The sequence below is a fragment of the Artemia franciscana genome, chromosome 6, assembly GCF_032884065.1.
Source record: "Artemia franciscana chromosome 6, ASM3288406v1, whole genome shotgun sequence".
NCBI classification, from domain to species: domain Eukaryota; kingdom Metazoa; phylum Arthropoda; class Branchiopoda; order Anostraca; family Artemiidae; genus Artemia; species Artemia franciscana.
In genome coordinates this window covers 6,484,497-6,503,546 of record NC_088868.1, presented here as the reverse complement: position 1 = coordinate 6,503,546, position 19,050 = coordinate 6,484,497, and the positions used below count along the sequence as shown (strand labels likewise).

The window sequence follows — 19,050 nt, the reverse complement described above, 5'->3', positions numbered from 1 at the left end:
TAGAAAATTCCTAATTAAAAAATACTTGTACCTTTATAAGAAACTAAAAAATTTTATACCTTAAAAAATACTTTAGCTGAATGCTACTTAGACATAAAACTATGGTATCAAAACTCTGTTTATTAAAGCAATGGTCCAATGCTAGTCCCTTAGGGAATTCGGATGGCTCGAAGAATTCTCACCCCCTTGTTTTCCATTGATTTTCAACGCCTACAGTATAATAGGCACTATTTAGAGGAAATAGTGAACTTGAAGCTATTTTAGGCATTAGATATGCCAAATGCCAAATAGTTCCGTAGAAAAAGACTAGTGGTAGCCAAGAATAGGAACTACAATAGCTGCAGACTATTAAAGGATTTTTTTCCAATAACAGATTTAATTTTAATAGTCGGATATTCTAGTTTACTTGTGAAAATTATTGAGTGAAAATTAGTGCTTCCCTTTTCTAATGAGAAATGCACAATGGGGGTAATGCAATAATGGGGGTAATGTACACATTTATGTGTTCTAAGGTTTTGTCTTGTAATTCATATTCAATACTAACATCGCATCCTCACCGCCCGTTTTCTGTGTACCAGCAATTATGAATCAATAGGATGAAAGATTCATCGATAGTTTGGAATTTCCATCGGATGATTTCAATGTATTCTTGGTGAGTAAATCCAACACTCGGCTTCTTTCAAACGATTTGACGTCTAGATCTAGACAACTTTCTGTCAAACATAGAACTGCTATTTATTTTTATCCCCTTGGCAACTTTGTTTTGAGCCAACCTATGATCCCCGTGACACTCTTCAATGAATCTTCGTGACTATCATCGCATCCTCACCGCCTGTTATCTGTGTACCAGCAATTTTGAATCAGTAGGATGAAAGATTCATCCATAGTCTGGAATTTCCATCGGATGATTTCAATGTATTCTTGGTGAGTAAATCCAACACTCGGCTTCTTTCAAACGATTTGACGTCTAGATCTAGACAACTTTCTGTCAAACATAGAACTGCTATTTATTTCTATCCCCTTGGCAACTTTGTTTTGAGCCAACCTATGATCCCCGTGACACTCTTCACTGAATCTTCGTGAGTATCATCGCATCCTCACCGCCTGTTATCTGTGTACCAGCAATTTTGAATCAGTAGGATGAAAGATTCATCCATAGTTTGGAATTTCCATCGGATGATTTCAATGTATTCTTGGTGAGTAAATCCAATACTCGGCTTCTTTCAAACGATTTGACGTCTAGATCTAGACAACTTTCTGTCAAACATAGAACTGCTATTTATTTTTATCCCCTTGGCAACTTTGTTTTGAGCCAACCTATGATCCCCGTGACACTCTTCAATGAATCTTCGTGACTATCATCGCATCCTCACCGCCTGTTATCTGTGTACCAGCAATTTTGAATCAGTAGGATGAAAGATTCATCCATAGTTTGGAATTTCCATCGAATGATTTCAATGTACTCTTGGTGAGTAAATCCAACGCTCGGCTTCTTTCAAACGATTTGACTTCTAGATCTAGACAACTTTCTGTCAAACATAGAACTGCTATTTATTTCTATCCCCTTGGCAACTTTGTTTTGAGCCAACCTATGATCCCCGTGACACTCTTTACTGAATCTTCGTGAGTATCATCGCATCCTCACCGCCTGTTATCTGTGTACCAGCAATTTTGAATCAGTAGGATGAAAGATTCATCCATAGTTTGGAATTTCCATCGGATGATTTCAATGTATTCTTGGTGAGTAAATCCAATACTCGGCTTCTTTCAAACCATTTGACGTCTAGATCTAGACAACTTTCTGTCAAACATAGAACTGATATTTATTTTTATCCCCTTGGCAACTTTGTTTTGAGCCAACCTATGATCCCCGTGACACTCTTCAATGAATCTTCGTGACTATCATCGCATCCTCACCGCCTGTTTTCTGTGTACCAGCAATTTTGAATCAGTAGGATGAAAGATTCATCCATAGTTTGGAATTTCCATCGGATGATTTCAATATATTCTTGGTGAGTAAATCCAACACTCGGCTTCTTTCAAACGATTTGACGTCTAGATCTAGACAACTTTCTGTCAAACATAGAACTGCTATTTATTTTTATCCCCTTGGCAACTTTGTTTTGAGCCAACCTATGGTTCCCGTGACACTCTTCAATGAATCTTCGTGACTATCATCGCATCCTCACCGCCTGCTATATGTGTACCAGCAATTTTGAATCAGTAGGATGAAAGATTCATCCATAGTTTGGAATTTCCATCGAATGATTTCAATGTACTCTTGGTGAGTAAATCCAACGCTCGGCTTCTTTCAAACGATTTGACTTCTAGATCTAGACAACTTTCTGTCAAACTGCTATTTATTTTTATCCCCTTGGCAACTTCATTTTGAGCCAAACTATGATCTCCGTGACACTTTTCAAAGATATTTAGTTGATCAAAGTCATACACCTCCATCATTTCAAGATAACCATGTCTTCTGGCTTTTGAGAATAATTTCTTCTTTGTTACGAGTCCTAAAAAGTCGCTCAAAGTAAAGCGAATGTATTTACAGTAATAGAACTGAAATGATTAGTGAACGAAACAGTAAATGGGCTAAGCAAGCTCGTTTGATCAACAAATGTGTTGACATCGTTGGACATTGATGATCATTGTGAAGGTCCTTGTGAAGGTCCATTGGACATTGATGATGTGTTGACATCATTGGATGATGTAATGGTTTTGTCAGCTTTACTATTTTTGAAGCTGGAGATGATGCCTAAAGTTTAGGCTCTTCCAAAATCATAGACGTTATGTACTGGTATATACTGGTACATACTGGTCTATTCCTCACGGTAGAAATTTGTGTCTGATAGCCTCTTCCTATATTTTGTGCTATAAAGCGGGCCTTTTTCTTAGTAGACTTCGCTTGGTTTCATCTAGGGCACTCAAATCATCAGCATAATCTAAGTCTAGGATACCATATTTAAAACAATCACATTAAAAAAAAAAAAACTCATTTACCATTCTTATTAGCATTAGGGCCTTTTTTTTATTCTTTTAGTGTTATCTCTAATTCTTCCTCGCAAAATAAACCTTCCTTCACTTTCAAAGTGGCACAAATTTTTTCATTTTTCTCTATATATTTCCTGCAACTTTATCACGGTTTATATAAAGTTATTTTACTCAAACTTACACCTTGGCTCGTCTAAATTCTACAACAAAATCATTCTAATTAAGATATAAGAACAGCTTTTGTTCAGAATGAGCAGTAGTCTTCAGTTTATCTGTAAAGCCAGAGTTACCAATTCACAAAGATGTGTTGGGGGGATAGGTCGAGGAAGTTTCACGTTGTTTATGTGAAGGAACAAAAAAAAAATCATTTTTGAACACCTGTGAAAGGGGAAAGGGGAGGCATTTTGCTTTTTCTTCAATTTTGAAATGATAATTCTAAAAAATGTAGTTTTCATAATATAAGTGGGTATTTGCAACATTCCCTTCACCCATTCGGTTCCCCTGAGTGAATTGAAACTCATTAAATTCTTCTATCAATATCATACTCATAAAATTTATTTTCAAAATATAGTATCAATTATTGCCTAAATTATTACTAAATTAAAATTGTGCTCATGAAATTTATGCTCCACAATTATACTTCATATAATATAAACAGTATTATTATTTAAATTATTACTCGATCAAAATTACGTTCATGAATTTTATGCGAAAAAATTATATTAAAATTGAAATGATTCCACATTATAAATAGGAATGATCTAAATTGGAATGACAATTATGTTAAAATTGGAATGTATCCACATTGTAAATTGGAAAGAATATGATAATGTCAAATTTAACATTATAATTCTGTTAAATTGGAATTATTGCAAATTATAGATTTAATCGAGCGTGTACCGTGGACAAGGACAAAAGAAACCAGTGTCGGTACTGCAGACTGAGGAAATGCATAAAAGCGGGAATGAAAAAAGAAGCTGTTCAAAATGAACGTGACCGAATAAGCTGCCGAAGACCCAACTATGACGAGAGTCCTAACTCACTTGGTATAAGTCTTCCTGTATTAACAAATGCTGAAACCTTTTGTCGAACGGTATGAAATCTCTCATATTTTTGGTTTGAATAGTTTTATGAGAAATAGGGTTTATGGGTTGTAATACGGGTTGATATTTATTGTCCAAGTCTGTGTTTTTTCTTTTTATTTGTTTTGTTTTACGATATTCCCTTTTTGTGTTTTTTATTTTTGGTTTTTATTCTGTTTTTTTTTTTAAATAATTTTACAGGTAAAAAGGGTTTACGGGTTCTTTTTTTCTTGTTTTTTTTTAGGATATTCCCTTTTTGTGTTTTTATTTTTGCTTTTTTTTTGTTTTTTAAATAATTTTACGAGTAAACAGGGTTTACGGGTTCCAATACGTTGATATTTTATTCTCCAAGGCTATGTTTTATTTTTATATAAGCTATGTTATATTTTTTACTTTTTTATGATATTCCCTTTTTGTATTTTTTATTTTTGCTCTGGAAATGCATAGAACACGGGAATGCAAAATTGTCTACTTCAAGTAGCTTCTGAAGTGTGTTCGCTAAAAAAAAAAAAAAAAAAAAAAAAAATAAAAAAAAAAAAAAAAAAAAAAAAAAAAAAAAAAAAAAAAAAAAAAAAAAAAAAAAAAACTGAAAATCAATGACTGTCGACGTCTTAGCTAAGGGACGTAATTAAAAATATTGAAGAAAAAAAGAAGAAAACAAAAAAAAAAGGGAAATTAATTTCTACTAACTTCCTATTTACCAGCGTGACTTTTCAGTTCATGGGAGCAATTAAAATTATTTAAGGAAATGAATAATTAAGATAAAGAGAAACAGAAAGGAAAATTTAAATTTCTATTCATATAAATAATAAATCATAAAGTTTGACAAACGAAAAATGTATCAAGAAGAATAAAACTAAATAGTTATTATTATTTGTCATTCAATCAAAATTACGCTCATAATATCAATGCTCAACAATTTAGCTCAATCAAATTATTATCCATCATTACTCAATGAAATTATGCTCATGATATCTATGCTCAATAATTGAGCTCAACTAAATTACTATCAGACGACTCTTATGAAATTTATGCCAACATGTATAATCAAATTATTGCTAATTATTACACAAATTATAAATAAATCAAAACCACAGTCATGAAATTTATGCTCAAGAATTATGGTTTAGTTATTATCAGTTATATTATTATTCGAGTTATTTCTCGATCAAAATTACACTCATAAGATTTGTGCTCCAATATTAAGCTCAAATTATTATCAATTATTTTTCAAATTATAAATCGTTCAAAATTTCACTTATAAAATTTATGCTAAAAATTGTACTAGAAATATTTTTTTATCCCTCTAATCAATCAGAATCATGCTGATGGAATTAATTTTCGAATTATTATAAATTATTACCCAAATTATTACTTAGTCAAAATTGTGCTCATAAAATTTATGCTAAACTATAATCTATACTTATAATCTATATAATGTATAATCTATATCTATATATAATCTATATTGTGAAAAGTGGACATTAAATTTCAGCTGGTTGTATGCATTCCTTAACGATTTTTGTAAGTATGCTAACATAAGTGTTTGTTGGTGTTAGAAAATATGTATGTTAAAACATATTGGAAAAAAGTATTTGTAGAAACGTTGATATAAAAAAATGTTTTTTTAAATAATATTTTCAAATTTTAGTTTAAGTCAAATTATTTTTTAATTAGTTTATTAAATTATTAAAATAATTTAAATTTAAAAATAATCTAAATTACAAATTTATAAAAATAATAAAAATTATATTTATTAAAAGAAATCCGAATGCTTGTTGGTTTCCAATGTATCCGAATGTTTGTTGGGCTATTGGATATTTTTTCAGTCGGTCCAATGCAATCTGATTTATATGCATTTTACTGATTTTATTTTATTTTATCTAATTTGATTAATTTTTAATCTGATTAATTTTTAATCTGATTTAAAATGTATTTTTCTTGAAGTCTTGTTGGTCGACGTTTTCACTCGATACTGGTCGTACCAACTAGCAAGGTTCTTATATATTCTTCAAAGCCTGCTAGCACTAACAAAAATTGAAAAATCCGATTAGTTTTCATTTAAATAAATTTGTTTTTGACTAGGATTTTTTTTTGATTTTTTAATGCGTTTATATTTTAGGAGTAAAAGGTGAAATAATTACTTTTGTTGTCGCTCCAAAAAGTTTTATGAATATCTTTTATGAATATCTAAAAGTTTTACAAATCCAATTAACTCCATTAAACTTGGCTCAAGGCTAGAGCCCTTCCTCCACCCCAAAAATACTGCTTCTAGGGAAGGTTAAACAATTCACGTTTGCTGCATCCCCTCTATAATTACAATTTTTTATATTTATCAAATAACTAATTTGCTATTTCTGTCCTCTTTGAATTCCTACTTGGAAGAAATTCCCAGTTACGTGCTTTTGCTGAGTGCCAACTTCAAATGGTTCTCAGAAATCCAGACACTTTTACCTTTAGTGAGGTCTCGTTAAATCTAGAAAAACACGCATCCGTGATTTTCCTTCTGGCAAAAAAAATGCAAAACTCCACATTTTTGTAGATAGGAACTTGAAACTTCTACAATAGGGTTCTCCGACATGATGAATATGATGGTGTGATTTTCGTTAAGATTGTATTACTTTTAGATGTTGTTTCTCCCTAATTTCTAAAATAAAGCAAATTTTCTCAGGCTCATAAGTTTTGATGGGTAAGACTAAACTTGATGAAACTTATATACTTAAAATCAGCATTAAAATGCGAGTCTTTTGATGCAGCTATTGGTATCAAAATTCCATTTTTTAGAGTTTTGGTTACTATTGAGCCGGGTCGCTCCTTATTACAGTTCGTTACCACGAACTGTTTGATTACGGGTCCGTGTCCAACAAAATGAAAACTCGGTACCTATTATATCTGGACGCATTTAATTTTCTTATTGGTTGCTAATGAATCCTTTAAGTTTCAAACTCATTTGCTAAAGATAACAGACGAATGCATTTCTTTTTCCTTCAATTGGAAGGAAACCAACCGTTACACTCAACCAGATGCTGGTTTTATCCCAGAGAAAATCATTTCGGGGTAGGAAGGACTGGAAACTGTCGTATAAATTGTTTTGTCCCCCCTTTAGAGTTCAAAAAATAACTTTTTTTTGTATTTTCATTCTTTAAAAGTGTGTAAAGATTTGAACGCTTCTCCCCCATTTCTGCCCATTCTTCCCCTCTGCCCCATTTCCCCCAATTCCGTGAATTGGCACACCTGTTTTACCCATTGTTGTTTTGATTTGATCTGCCCTTTAAACAAATTGTCACTTTCTGTCGAATAAGTAGCTTATTTCGAAGATCAGTATACTATTTTCAGTGTGACTATTAAGTATTTCTTTAAAATATCGAAGGGGGCAACTTTTAAAGACGAAATGAATAAAATAGGTATGCCCTAGTGTAATTTCATGTTTTTAGGCAAGTCACCATACGGATTTTGACCTGAGGTCCAAGCGACTAGCTACATTTTCAGACGTTTGTGAATCCATGCGACACCAGCTACTGATATTAGTTGAATGGGCCAAATGTATTCCTGCATTCGTAGAATTGAATGTAGAAGACCAAGTGAGATTTTATAATCTCCCTCTCCTTCTCACTCTCTTTCACTCCTTCTTTTCTCTCTCTCTCTCATTCTCTTTCTCTCTCTTTTCTGTCTCCTTTTTTGGTAAAGACAAGGCAAGGTCATGGATCGTTATTTATCTTTTATTGCATTGTTGTCTCTAGAAAACTAGGGCTATAGTTGAAGCTAGAACTATCCAAATATCCTTTTGTTGTAAATATTGTCTAATAAATTACCTACTTTTGAAGATAAATGACCTTTTACAAGATTGTTATTTCTTAATGGGTGATTGTTTCAATAAAAAATAACAGATGTTTTCTAGAAAGCTCGTTAGAATAATAATTTTGAAACTCTAGTACTTCTTTTGAAAGCAAAGAGATCCTGCATAAACAAGTATCATTAAACGTATACCACGTAAAAATATAACATATATAAAACTATAAACATATTTAGTTATTTAAAAAAACAATAGTTACGTTTTGCCAAAAGTGAAAAAAAGAAAAACATATAAAATGAGAAGGAACAATTTATTCAAGAAACTAACAGCTTTTATTTGGTAGTATTTAGCACGGAAAGTTTCAGTCGATTGGCAACCGTATAAATTTTTGCGGAACGGATGCAAATCCGTTCCGCAAATTAACTTTGAAATAACAGATGCAAATACGTTCCGTAATTTAACTTTGATGGGTAGTGCCCCTCATACTGCCATAAAGAAGTAAAATTGCTGCCATAAAGAAGGAGATCTACGCACTGATTGGTGACAATTGACGTCATTCCTACATTTATTTTCGACAATTTGTACTTTTAATAATGATTGTTCACATTTTAGTATACTAATCCTAGTAGATCTAAAGTAGGTCTATTAGCTATAGACAAAAAAAAGGCGAAAACTCGATATTTCGCCTGTATAAAACTTGGCGTCTTCAGCGCTAAATATGGAAATAACAAATTAAAAGAGAAAAGGTGTAAAATAACCTGTAAAATGAAAATACAAAAAAAAACTTAAAATGAAAATACATAAAAAAACTTAAAATGAAATACAATAAAAAATAAGAAACAAAACCAATATCTGTATGTAGAATTAATACTCCATGATTCACCACAAATTATATAAATAAACAACTTGAGTAGCTTTCGTGAACGAATGAAAGCAACTGAATTGTAAGGCCCGGAGCCCGTTCATATTTAAAGCAATTTATTTTGATTTAGAGTTTTAAAGTCTTTTTTTACTTTTATTTGATTAAAAACTATTCATGTTAGATTGTATTTTGCATAAAATTGAAAGCTTTTTAGGTGGCGTTACTACGAGCTCATGCAGGTGAAAATTTGCTCCTTGGACTTTCGAAAAGATCAATGATGGTTCAAGATGCCCTTCTCCTCGGAAATGATTCTGTCATCTTCAGAAATGGCACAGGTAAGTTTAAGAACTTACCACTTACCACCGAACCAATTTACCACTTAGCTCTCAAGTACCTATATTGGTACTTTCTTTTTCTTTTCTTCGGGAACGACAGTAAATAAGTTGAGCCTTGAAATCCCTTTATCAGTAAAATCTTGACATGAATATGTTTTACTCCTATTTTCAGGGCTATTATGAAAGAAAGGTTAAAAGGTCAAGTCCGACGGATGAAATCAATATCAGAGTCATTAAAGAAGTAACGAGGACAAATCCCTGTAGTTCAAAAACAAATAATTATGCTGTAATTAGGCCTCCCAGCCCCTTCTTAATGTTAAAATTTTTTAACTCGCCCCAAATTTGGTTATCGAGTTAATATCTTTCCATTTCGTTTCGCTATAGAAAACGTCTTTTTTGTATTAAACTCGGAAAAAAATAATTAGACAGTAATTAGGCCCCCCAGCCCCCCCTCTTAGCGTTAAAAAATTTAATTCGCCCCAAAATATGGTGTTCGAGCTAATATCTTTCTGTTTCGTTTTGTTACAAAAAATACCTTTTTTATTAAATTCAAAAACAAATAATTAGGCTTTAATTAGGCCTCCCAGCCCCCCTCTTAATGGTCTCATAGAGCCCTAGGCTGTATATGAACAAACTAAAAATTATAAATGGTGAAATTTTGACTTTATAATATGCAGCAATTTTACTTAACACATTTATCACTTCGATGACCTAACACAATTTTTTCTTATATTTTAATTTGTTTTTCTAAATCATTTTTTGATAAAATGATTTCATTTGGTTTTACTTGAAGCACAGCTACTTGAAGAACAGACAGGGGTGGAGGCAGAGGGATGTATTGGAATCGGCCTCAGAGGTCTTGGAGTTGCAATGAGTTGGTAGTGGTAATAGTAGTAAGGCTTAAGCTGATTTAATACTGTGAGAATTTTAACTTGCCCCAAAATATGGTGATCGAGTTAATATCTTTCTATGTCGTTTCTTTACTCGATGCATAACTCGAGTTTTTGTCCTTGCGAGCTTGTTTTATTGAAATCATATATGGAAAAACTTCATCAGTCGATTTTGTGAATATTTCATTTGTTTTTATAGTTTCGTGGATTGTTTAACTTGAATTGTTTAGCTATTTTACCTTTTTTTATTTGTCTCTGGAATGGAAATAATTATGAATATTCTGGGTTAGTAAAATCTGCCATTCAAGATCATCCAGGGTTTAAATAGTAGTCATTAGAATGAATTCATAAATAACTCCTTTTTAGTAGTAGCAAACTTGGCTCTCAATAAGACGATTGTAGCAGTGTGAATTTAATAGAAGTTGATCTGCTTTTGAGTACATTCTGTCTACTTTAATTACTATGTCTTCTGAGTCAATTGGAAGAATAAAAACACGAAACAAGAGAAACAAAGAGTAATAAAAACAAAAACAGAGAGAGAGAGAGAGAGAGAGAGAGAGAGAGAGAGAGAGAGAGAGAGAGAAAGACAGATAAGACCTTTTTCTTTTATTAAACTAACAGTTTCGTTTCTGTTTAATTGTTTTTTTTTCTTTACAGAAAACGATTTCCATGCAATTGCAGTTCGGATAATGGATGAACTTTTGGAACCTTTCAGGGTCTCTCAGATTGATGAAACCGAGTTTGCTTGCTTAAAAGCCATTGTTTTCTTTGACCCAAGTATGTAACATTGTTATACTTATGCGAAAACCTTATTAGTTCTGTGGTAGTTCTCTGCTTGGCAATTCGGTGCCCTGGGTTCTATCAAAAACGGTTGCGAGGTTTGACAGCAACATGTTTTTGTAAAATAAGACCTGACAGCTGAAATGTTGACAGTGTTGTCAACATTCAATGGCTTTGAATCTTTATTTTTATCCTTAAACCCCAATATAGTCACACCTATTGATAGAAAGAAGCACTTGTAAAAAGTCAGTACTTTTGCTGACCTTTTCAGGGTAATTATATTAATTACCTTATTATATTATATTAATTATATTAATATATATTGTAATTATATTAGAAGCAAAACTACTATAACCGTAGAGTGTAAGTACTTACTGTAATTCTTACCGTAGAACTAATTAACCGTAGGAAGGAAGACCAATTGATGTAATTCTCTGGAGCCTTATTTGGTCTTTTCCGATACAGAAGAATTATAGTAATTTAAAATTATAAATCTTAAAAGTAACAGTTATCGAAACCCTGTTGGTGTACAAAAAAACAAAATAATATTACTCAGCCCACCAATGACCAAAGTAGTATTAACCATCTCTCTGAACGAAATTAATCCTTGTTTCAGAAAAAAAATTCTGATTTATTTTAACTTACTCTTATTTCATAAATTATAGACAGGATCAAGTGAATACGCATCAGCTGTTATGAAGAAAGGGTGACGGGTTATTTTGTAGACAGGGGATAAGAGAGAACACTTCAAAGAGTGGATGTGACATTCGTCACATGACGAAATCCTAGTCGTAATTGTCATCAGCATTAAAAACTTGTCTCAGTTTTTTAAATGCATTTTCAGTATCATTTAGGGTCAAATAAAATAGGCTCTTTCGTTTTTTCCTTCTCTTTTCATTTTCAGCTCTTTCAATCTTCTTTTTTAGTTCTTTCATTTTCTTCTTCTTCAGTTCTTTCATTCTCTTCTTCATTTTTATTTTCTTCTAAAACAAAGATTCAATGATCGGAAAAATGCATGATTTAACAAGAATTTAAAAAAACATAACCTGTTTGATTTGCATCTAATTTTTACTTCCCATCAGATGCAAAAGGCTTGATCGAAGTTTCTCGAGTTCGTGCCATTCGTCATCATGCTGCCCTTCTGCTGGAAGACTACATTGCTGATCATCAATATTCAGCCAGAGGCCGATTTGGGGAAATTTTGCTAACTATGCCATCCTTGCAGTCAATATCTTTGATGATGGTAGGGCGCATAGAACTGGCTTGTCTCTTTGGACATACCAAAATTGATTCTTTGCTGCAAGAGATGTTGTTGGGAGGAGGTAAGTGTATTTCTTAGATTATTGCCGCATCACCGCTTTTCAAGTACCAAGGACATTTAAAAATTAAATATATTTTAATTTTTAATAAAAAAGATCACTACCGCATGTAAATAGTTTTTACACTCGCAGGCGACAAGTTTGAAAATGAAAAACGTGTATGAAAAATGAATAGAAAACGAGCAAAAAAAAATGTCATCATGTATATCTAGGAAGGCTAGCTTTCCTGAGTACTTTAACAAAATACAGACATTTTCATTAATTGATAATAAGCTGCTACTACTACTAACAACTAAGTGCAACACCCAGCCGTCTGAGGAAAACACAGCTACGTATGGCCCTCTCCCATCCCAGTCTATCCAAAGCCTCCTTTTTTACACCCTCTCAAGAAGTTTCAATTTCCTTTAGATCTTTTTTAGGACATCCTACCGCCCAATTGGGGGACGACTAGCTTTTCGTGTGGCCCAAGATGGTTTGCTGACCAAGAGGATCTTTGGCAATCTGTCATCCTTTATCTGCAGAACTTGTCCTAGCCATATTAGCCTTTCTCTCATTATAGCCCTAGAAACCGCTATTGTGACTCCATTTTTTGTACAGGTTTCTCTTTGAGTAACCTTTAGCTTCTAATTTTCACTGTAGCTTCCAATATTCTAATCTTGATTCGCAAACTTATCTTCCTGTTTTTCCAAAACACTAACTGCGAAAAAAAACCCTTGGCCTTAAATATTCTACATTTAACATATATCCACTGATGAAGTGAAGCTGTCCACTGGATCGATCTTCGCATTATCCAGCATCACATATTCACCTTCACTCATTCTTAGCAACTATGGAGGATTTTGTTTTTCTTCTCGTCATATTATTATAGATAATTGGAATAAATTTTGTAGTTTTGTAAGTTTAAATAAATCCCTAGTAATGATAAAACTAGTTTTTAAAAATCATTATAATCAATAGTAATTAATTTAACTTGGATTCTGGGGTGTAGGCTCATCGTTTTTTTATTTTTTTATTGTTTTTTTCGAATTTATTGTGTGTTTTGTTTTTGTTACCATGCGGAGGGTTGACGGATCATCTTTTTATTCAGATGTTTGGAGATCGTTTTTACTTTTATTTTTGGGCCATTCGTGCCATTGGTGTTTTTTACTTTTATTTTATTTATTTGTCTTTTTATTCAGATGTTTGGAGATCGTATTTTTACTTTTATTTTATTTATATTTACTTATTTTTATTTTTATTATGACCCACACACGAGTAGTTCATCTTACTGTGGGTTACTATTTTGATAGTACTGTAAACAATATTCTTATTGGATATTAAATAACTTGAACTTGAACCCCCTGACTAAACTTCATTGCAGCTTCCTTTAAAGCATAATCCTTTAAAGCTTTTTTTCCCTTTACTCCCAGAAATAAAAGTTTTACTGGACTGAAAAACAGAGCATAAAGTAGTTGTGATATATTTCACAACTCTTCAAAGACGGCTTTATGTGTCTTTATCACTTTCATTTTTGGTATTTTCGGGACAAAAAAATCCAGCTTTTTTTACCAAAAATGTTATTTTTAGTTAGTATATTGTTTTAGGCACATAATCCAACAATAACAGTTCGACTATCCGAACAACTTGTAATGATTCATCACGCTATCTTCAACCGAACACAACTGGCTTTGGGATCCATAATGATTTCTGTCTCCATCCCCTCGTCACCATGTACAATCATCCAGCCCCATTTTTGGTATTCTCGGGAAAAAATCCAGCTTTGTTTTTACTAAAAATACTGTCTCATTAATTTTATGGCACTTGGTGTTAACCAAGTGACACATAGCGATCGTAAATTCTGTCGGTCTCTCGGTCTGTCTGTCGGTCCCGGTTTTGCTACTTCAGGCAATTCCAGGTAAGCTAGGACGATGAAATTTGGCAGGCGTATCAGGGATCGGACCAGATTAAATTAGAAATAGTCGTTTTCTTGATTTGACCATCTGGGGGGAGTGGGGGTTGGTTAATTCGAAAAAAAATAGAAAATGAAGTATTTTTAACTTACGAACGGGTGATGGGATCTGAATGAAATTTGATGTTTGGAAGGATATCGTGTCTCAGAGCTCTTATTTTAAATCCCGACCAAATCCGGTGATATTGGGGGGACCCTAAAATCTTGGAAAACGCTTAGAATTGAGGGATCGGGATGAAACTTGGTGGGAAAACTAAGCAGAAGTTCTAGATTCGTAATTGACATAACCGGAACGGATCTGCTCTGTTTGGAGGAGTTGGGGGAGGGGTAATTTTGAAAATTAGAAAACGGGGTATTTTAAACTTACGAAGGAGTGATCGGATCTTAATAAAATTTTTAAATTTGGAAGAATATCGTGTCTCAGAGCTCTTATTTTAAGTCCAGACTGGATCCGTTGACATTGGGGGGAATTGATGGGGGACCTAAAATCTCGGAAAACGTTTAGAGTTGAGGGAATGGGATGAAATTTGGTGGGAAAAATAAGCACAAGTCCTAGATACGTGATTGACATAACCGGAACGGATCCTCTCTCTTTGGGAGAATTGGGGGGGGGGAGGGTTAATTCTGAAAAATTAGAAAAAATGAGGTAATTTTAACTTACGAAGGAGTGATCGGATCTTAATGAAATTTGATTTTTGTAAGGATATTGTGTCTCAGAGCTCTTATTTTAAATCTGGATTAGATCCGTTGACATTGGGGGGGGGGGGGTTAGAGGGGGACCTAAAATTTTGGAAAACGCTTAGAGTGGAGGGATCAAGATGAAAATTGGTGGTAAAAATAATCATAAGTCCTAGATACGTGATTGGAATAACCGAAACGGATCTGCTCTCTTTGGGGGAGTTGGGGGAGGAGGGTTAATTCTGAAAAATTAACTTACGAATGGGTGATTAGATCTTAATGAAATTTGATATCTAGAAGGATCTTGTGCTTTAGAACTCTCATTTTAAATCTTGTCCAGATCCGGTGACATTGAAGGGAGTTGGAGGGGGAAACCGGAATTCTCGGAAAACGTGAAAATGGAGGTAACTTACGAATGGGTGATCGTAATTGGGATATGGCGGATCTTAACGAAACTTGATATATAGAAGAATCTTATGTCTCAGATGCTCCATTTTCAATTTGAATCAGATCCGGGGACATAGAGGGCTAGAGGGGGAAACAGAAATTTTGGAAACCGGAAATCTTGGAAAACCCTTAGAGTGGAGAGATCGGGATGAAACTTGGTGGGAAGAATAAGCACAAGTTATAGATACGAAATTGACATAATTGGTACGGATCCGTTTTCTTTGAGGGAGCTGGGGGTTGCTAATTTGGAAAAATCTGAAAAATTGAGGTATTTTTAACTTAAGAACGGGTGACCGGATCTTAATGAAATTTGATATTTAGAAGGAACTCATGTCTCAGAGCTCTTATTTCAAATCCCAACCAGATCTTTTGACATTGGGGGGAGTTGGAGGGGGAAACCAGAAATCTTGGAAAACGCTCATAAATGTCGTAGATACATGATTAACGTAACCAGACCGGATCCGCTCTCTTTGGTGGAGTTAGGTGGTGGGGTTCAGTGCTTTGGCGAGTTTGGTGCTTCTGGACGTGCTAGGATGATGGAAATTGGTAGGCATGTCATGGATTTGCGCAAATTGACTTGATAAAGGCGTTTTCCCCGATTTGACCATCTTGGGGGCTGAAGGGAGGGGAAAAATTAGAAAAATTGAGGTATTTTTAACTTACGAGAGGGTGATCGGATCCTAATGAATTTTGATATTTAGAATGACCTTGTGACTCAGATTTCTCATTTTAATTCCTGACCGGCATTAAGCCTCTGATTTTCCTTTTAAAGCAATCTGTTGATTCTTAGAATTTTGCTAGAGCTCATAACATATGAGCTCTTGGCTCTTCCGACCTCGTCACAAGTGCCATATGAGCTCTTAGCTCTTGTTAATTAGTATAATTTCTTAGGCACGTCATCCAACAGTAACAGTTCGACTATCTGGCAAACCTGTAATGAGCCATCACGTTATCTTCAACCGGACACAACCGACTCTGGGATCACATCAGTGAGTCGTCCCTCCTGTCCCTCATCACTTTGTCTCCTCATCCAGCCCCATTTTTGGTATTCTCGGGAAAAAATCCAGCTTTATTTTACCAAAAATACTGTCTCATTATTTTTAATTAGTATAATTTCTTAGGTACGTCATCCAACAATAACAGTTCGACTATCCGGCAAACTTGTAATGAGCCATCACGTTATCTTCAACCGAACACGACCAGCTCTGGGATCACATCATTGATTCCGCTTTCCAGCCCCTCGTCACCTTTGCTGTCCCAGAACAACATGATGACCCACAACTCAATTCATCATGTTCCTGGGTCTCATCTGCTGCCTGTTGGTCATAGTACAATGTCGCCATCTTCTGTGGAAACCCAGTATCATATTTCGATTGGCCAATCGTTCAAACAGGAAATATCGGAGTCTGAACAAAATTATTAGTTTTATTATTTTCTGTTTTATTGTTGTCTTTATTCGAAATAAAACTAGGGATCATGTGGAACTGAATGTGTTTTTAATTTTGGTATTTTTATAGTCTTATTTGACAGCCGGTGTGCCTATTGGAGGAGCGAATTGTCTTTCCTCCGAGTTTATTTGAAGAAATACTTTTTTAGGCATTTCGTTGAAAAAAACTAAAATAACGAAATTGCCCCCCTTTTGAATTTGAAAAACATTTTCTTTTGTATTTTCATTAAAAAAAAAAAATTCCTCTTTCCCCTTCCAATTTTTCTTGAATTATTTTTTTTTTTGTTAAGGGTGGGGCTCGGCGGCACAGCGGTACAAGAGTTGCTTATCTTACTTACTTTAACTTCTCGGGATTTAGGCTGTTGTTACTGTATTAATCATTCTTCCACATGATTGACACTAATTATTCTACCAAATGGATTGACACATGCTAAGCCAGACGCGTATTTGCTGAACTACTTTAGAAAGCTAAGAATATCTTGTGGTTAAATATTTAAAAATCGGCTTTTTCTAGATACGCTATACCAAACCAGCCCCCGCCCCAGCGAAAATACTTATATCATTTAATAGGATTCTATGGACGCTTTGTTAGTATTTGTAAGTGGGGAATGGTTTTACATAAGCATGGCTTGAAATGGTTTTACATAAGCAATTTAAATAAGCAATAGTTTTACATAAGCATGTGAACAAAGTTGCAACGAACATCTATAGACAGTGCGGTGCAACAGTCTGGCATCTATTGTCAGTGTGATGGAACAGTCTGGCACCTATCGACAGTGTGGTGCAGCAGTCTTGCATCTATAGACAGTGTGGTGCGACATCATTCATTTCATACTTGTTCTGTATCTAATGGACTGAACAGGCGTACCATTTTCAGTTTTAAAGCGGGCGTATTGTATGAATACTATTGCATTTAAACGTGCTTCCAAACCAGCATGTTTCTTTACATAAGTTCTCATTTATTACTTTTAACTAAATTTGACCCAAATTTAACTAAAAGCTTTTGGCTCTAGATTGGCGGAGATACTACATTTGCTTAAATGCGTGTAATTTTATTTCATATGCTCGTTGATGACTTGTTCTAACATCTTCTTAAAGACAACCTTGAAAAAAGATGAGTTGAAACTCGATTTTGTTTTTCTTACACAAAGGGTTAAGCCTCTCTGCAGTTATGTAGCCAAGAGTTAAGCCTCTGCTCTGTTTCCCCATGTTCTTCCCACCGTCATGCATCTATAGGCAGTGTGGTGCAACAGTCTGGCATCTATTGGCAGTGTGGTGCAAGAGTCTGGCATCTATAGACAGTGTGGTGCGACAGTGGCATCTATAGACAGTGTCGGGCGACAGTCTGGTATCTATTGACTGTGTGGTTCAATAATCTGGCATCTATAGACAGTGTGATGCAACGGTCTGGCATCTATAGACAGTGTGGTGCAACCGTCTGGCATCTATAGACAGTGCGGTGCAACAGTCTGGCATTTGTTGGCAGTGTGGTGCAAGAGTCTGGCATCTATAGACAGTGTTGTGTGACCGTCTGGCATCTATAGACGGTGTGGTGTGACAGTGTGGTGCAATAATCTGGCATCTATAGACAGTGTGGTGCAGCAGTCTGGAATCTATTGACAGTGTGGTTGCAGCACCTATTTACGTCGTGACTTTCCTAATAAATAAATGTGTTCAATTGGCTCCTTTCTAAGTCTCTGAACTGTCTCATTCCTGTGGCAACAATGACGATATTTTCCAAATGCGCCAAATTAATGTTGCGATAGAACCTGAGCCAATCAGCGATAAACTACGTTAGGTAATTTAGTACATCATTCATTTCATACTTGTTCTGTATCTAATGGACTGAACAGGCGTAGCATTTTCAAGTTTAAAGTGGGCGTATTGTATGAATACTATTGTATTTAAACGTGCTTCCGAGCCAGCATGTTTCTTTACATAAGTTCTCATTTATTACTTTTATTACATTTATTCAAGTTTAAGCACACGACCCAAATTTAACTAAAAGGTTTTGGCTCTAGATTGGCGGAGATACTACATTTGCTTAAATGCGTGTAATTTTATTTCATATGCTCGTTGATGACTTGTTCTAGCATCTTCTTAAAGACAACCTTGAAAAAAGATGAGTTGAAACTCGATTTTGTTTGTCTTACACAAAGCGTTAAGCCTCTCTGCAGTTATGTAGCCAAGTGTTAAACCTCTGCTCAGTTTCCCTATGTTCTTCCCACTCATCAGTCCTGCGTTGAATGTGGTATGTTTCATCTCTAATCTGGAATTTCCTTGTAGGTCAGCGTTGCCAACGCCTTGACAAAAATTGTACTGGTAATCTCACCGAGAATTACGGCAGAAGGTTCTTTTTGGTACAATTACAGCATTCTGCGTCTGTTTCAATTTCATGCACAAAAAATTAGAATAAACAGAAAAGAAAGCAACTTTTTGGTTTTCCATCTATCTTCATTCTCTAAGAAATTACGT

The 19,050-nt window shown here is 34.4% G+C and overlaps 1 protein-coding gene across 1 annotated transcript in view; it reads left to right on the top strand.

The window, feature by feature from the left end:
• The window catches only part of LOC136027967 (hepatocyte nuclear factor 4-gamma-like), a 31,216-nt gene extending 14,604 nt beyond the window's left edge, over nucleotides 1–16,612 (top strand). The window contains exons 4-9 of the mRNA XM_065705439.1: nucleotides 3,877–4,087; nucleotides 7,511–7,657; nucleotides 8,946–9,066; nucleotides 10,614–10,733; nucleotides 11,819–12,058; nucleotides 16,250–16,612. Of these exons, the coding sequence (XP_065561511.1) occupies nucleotides 3,877–4,087; nucleotides 7,511–7,657; nucleotides 8,946–9,066; nucleotides 10,614–10,733; nucleotides 11,819–12,058; nucleotides 16,250–16,551 (1,141 nt within the window). The 3' untranslated portion in view covers nucleotides 16,552–16,612. The remainder of the gene's footprint in view (nucleotides 1–3,876; nucleotides 4,088–7,510; nucleotides 7,658–8,945; nucleotides 9,067–10,613; nucleotides 10,734–11,818; nucleotides 12,059–16,249) is intronic.
• Nucleotides 16,613–19,050: the final 2,438 nt, after the last annotated feature.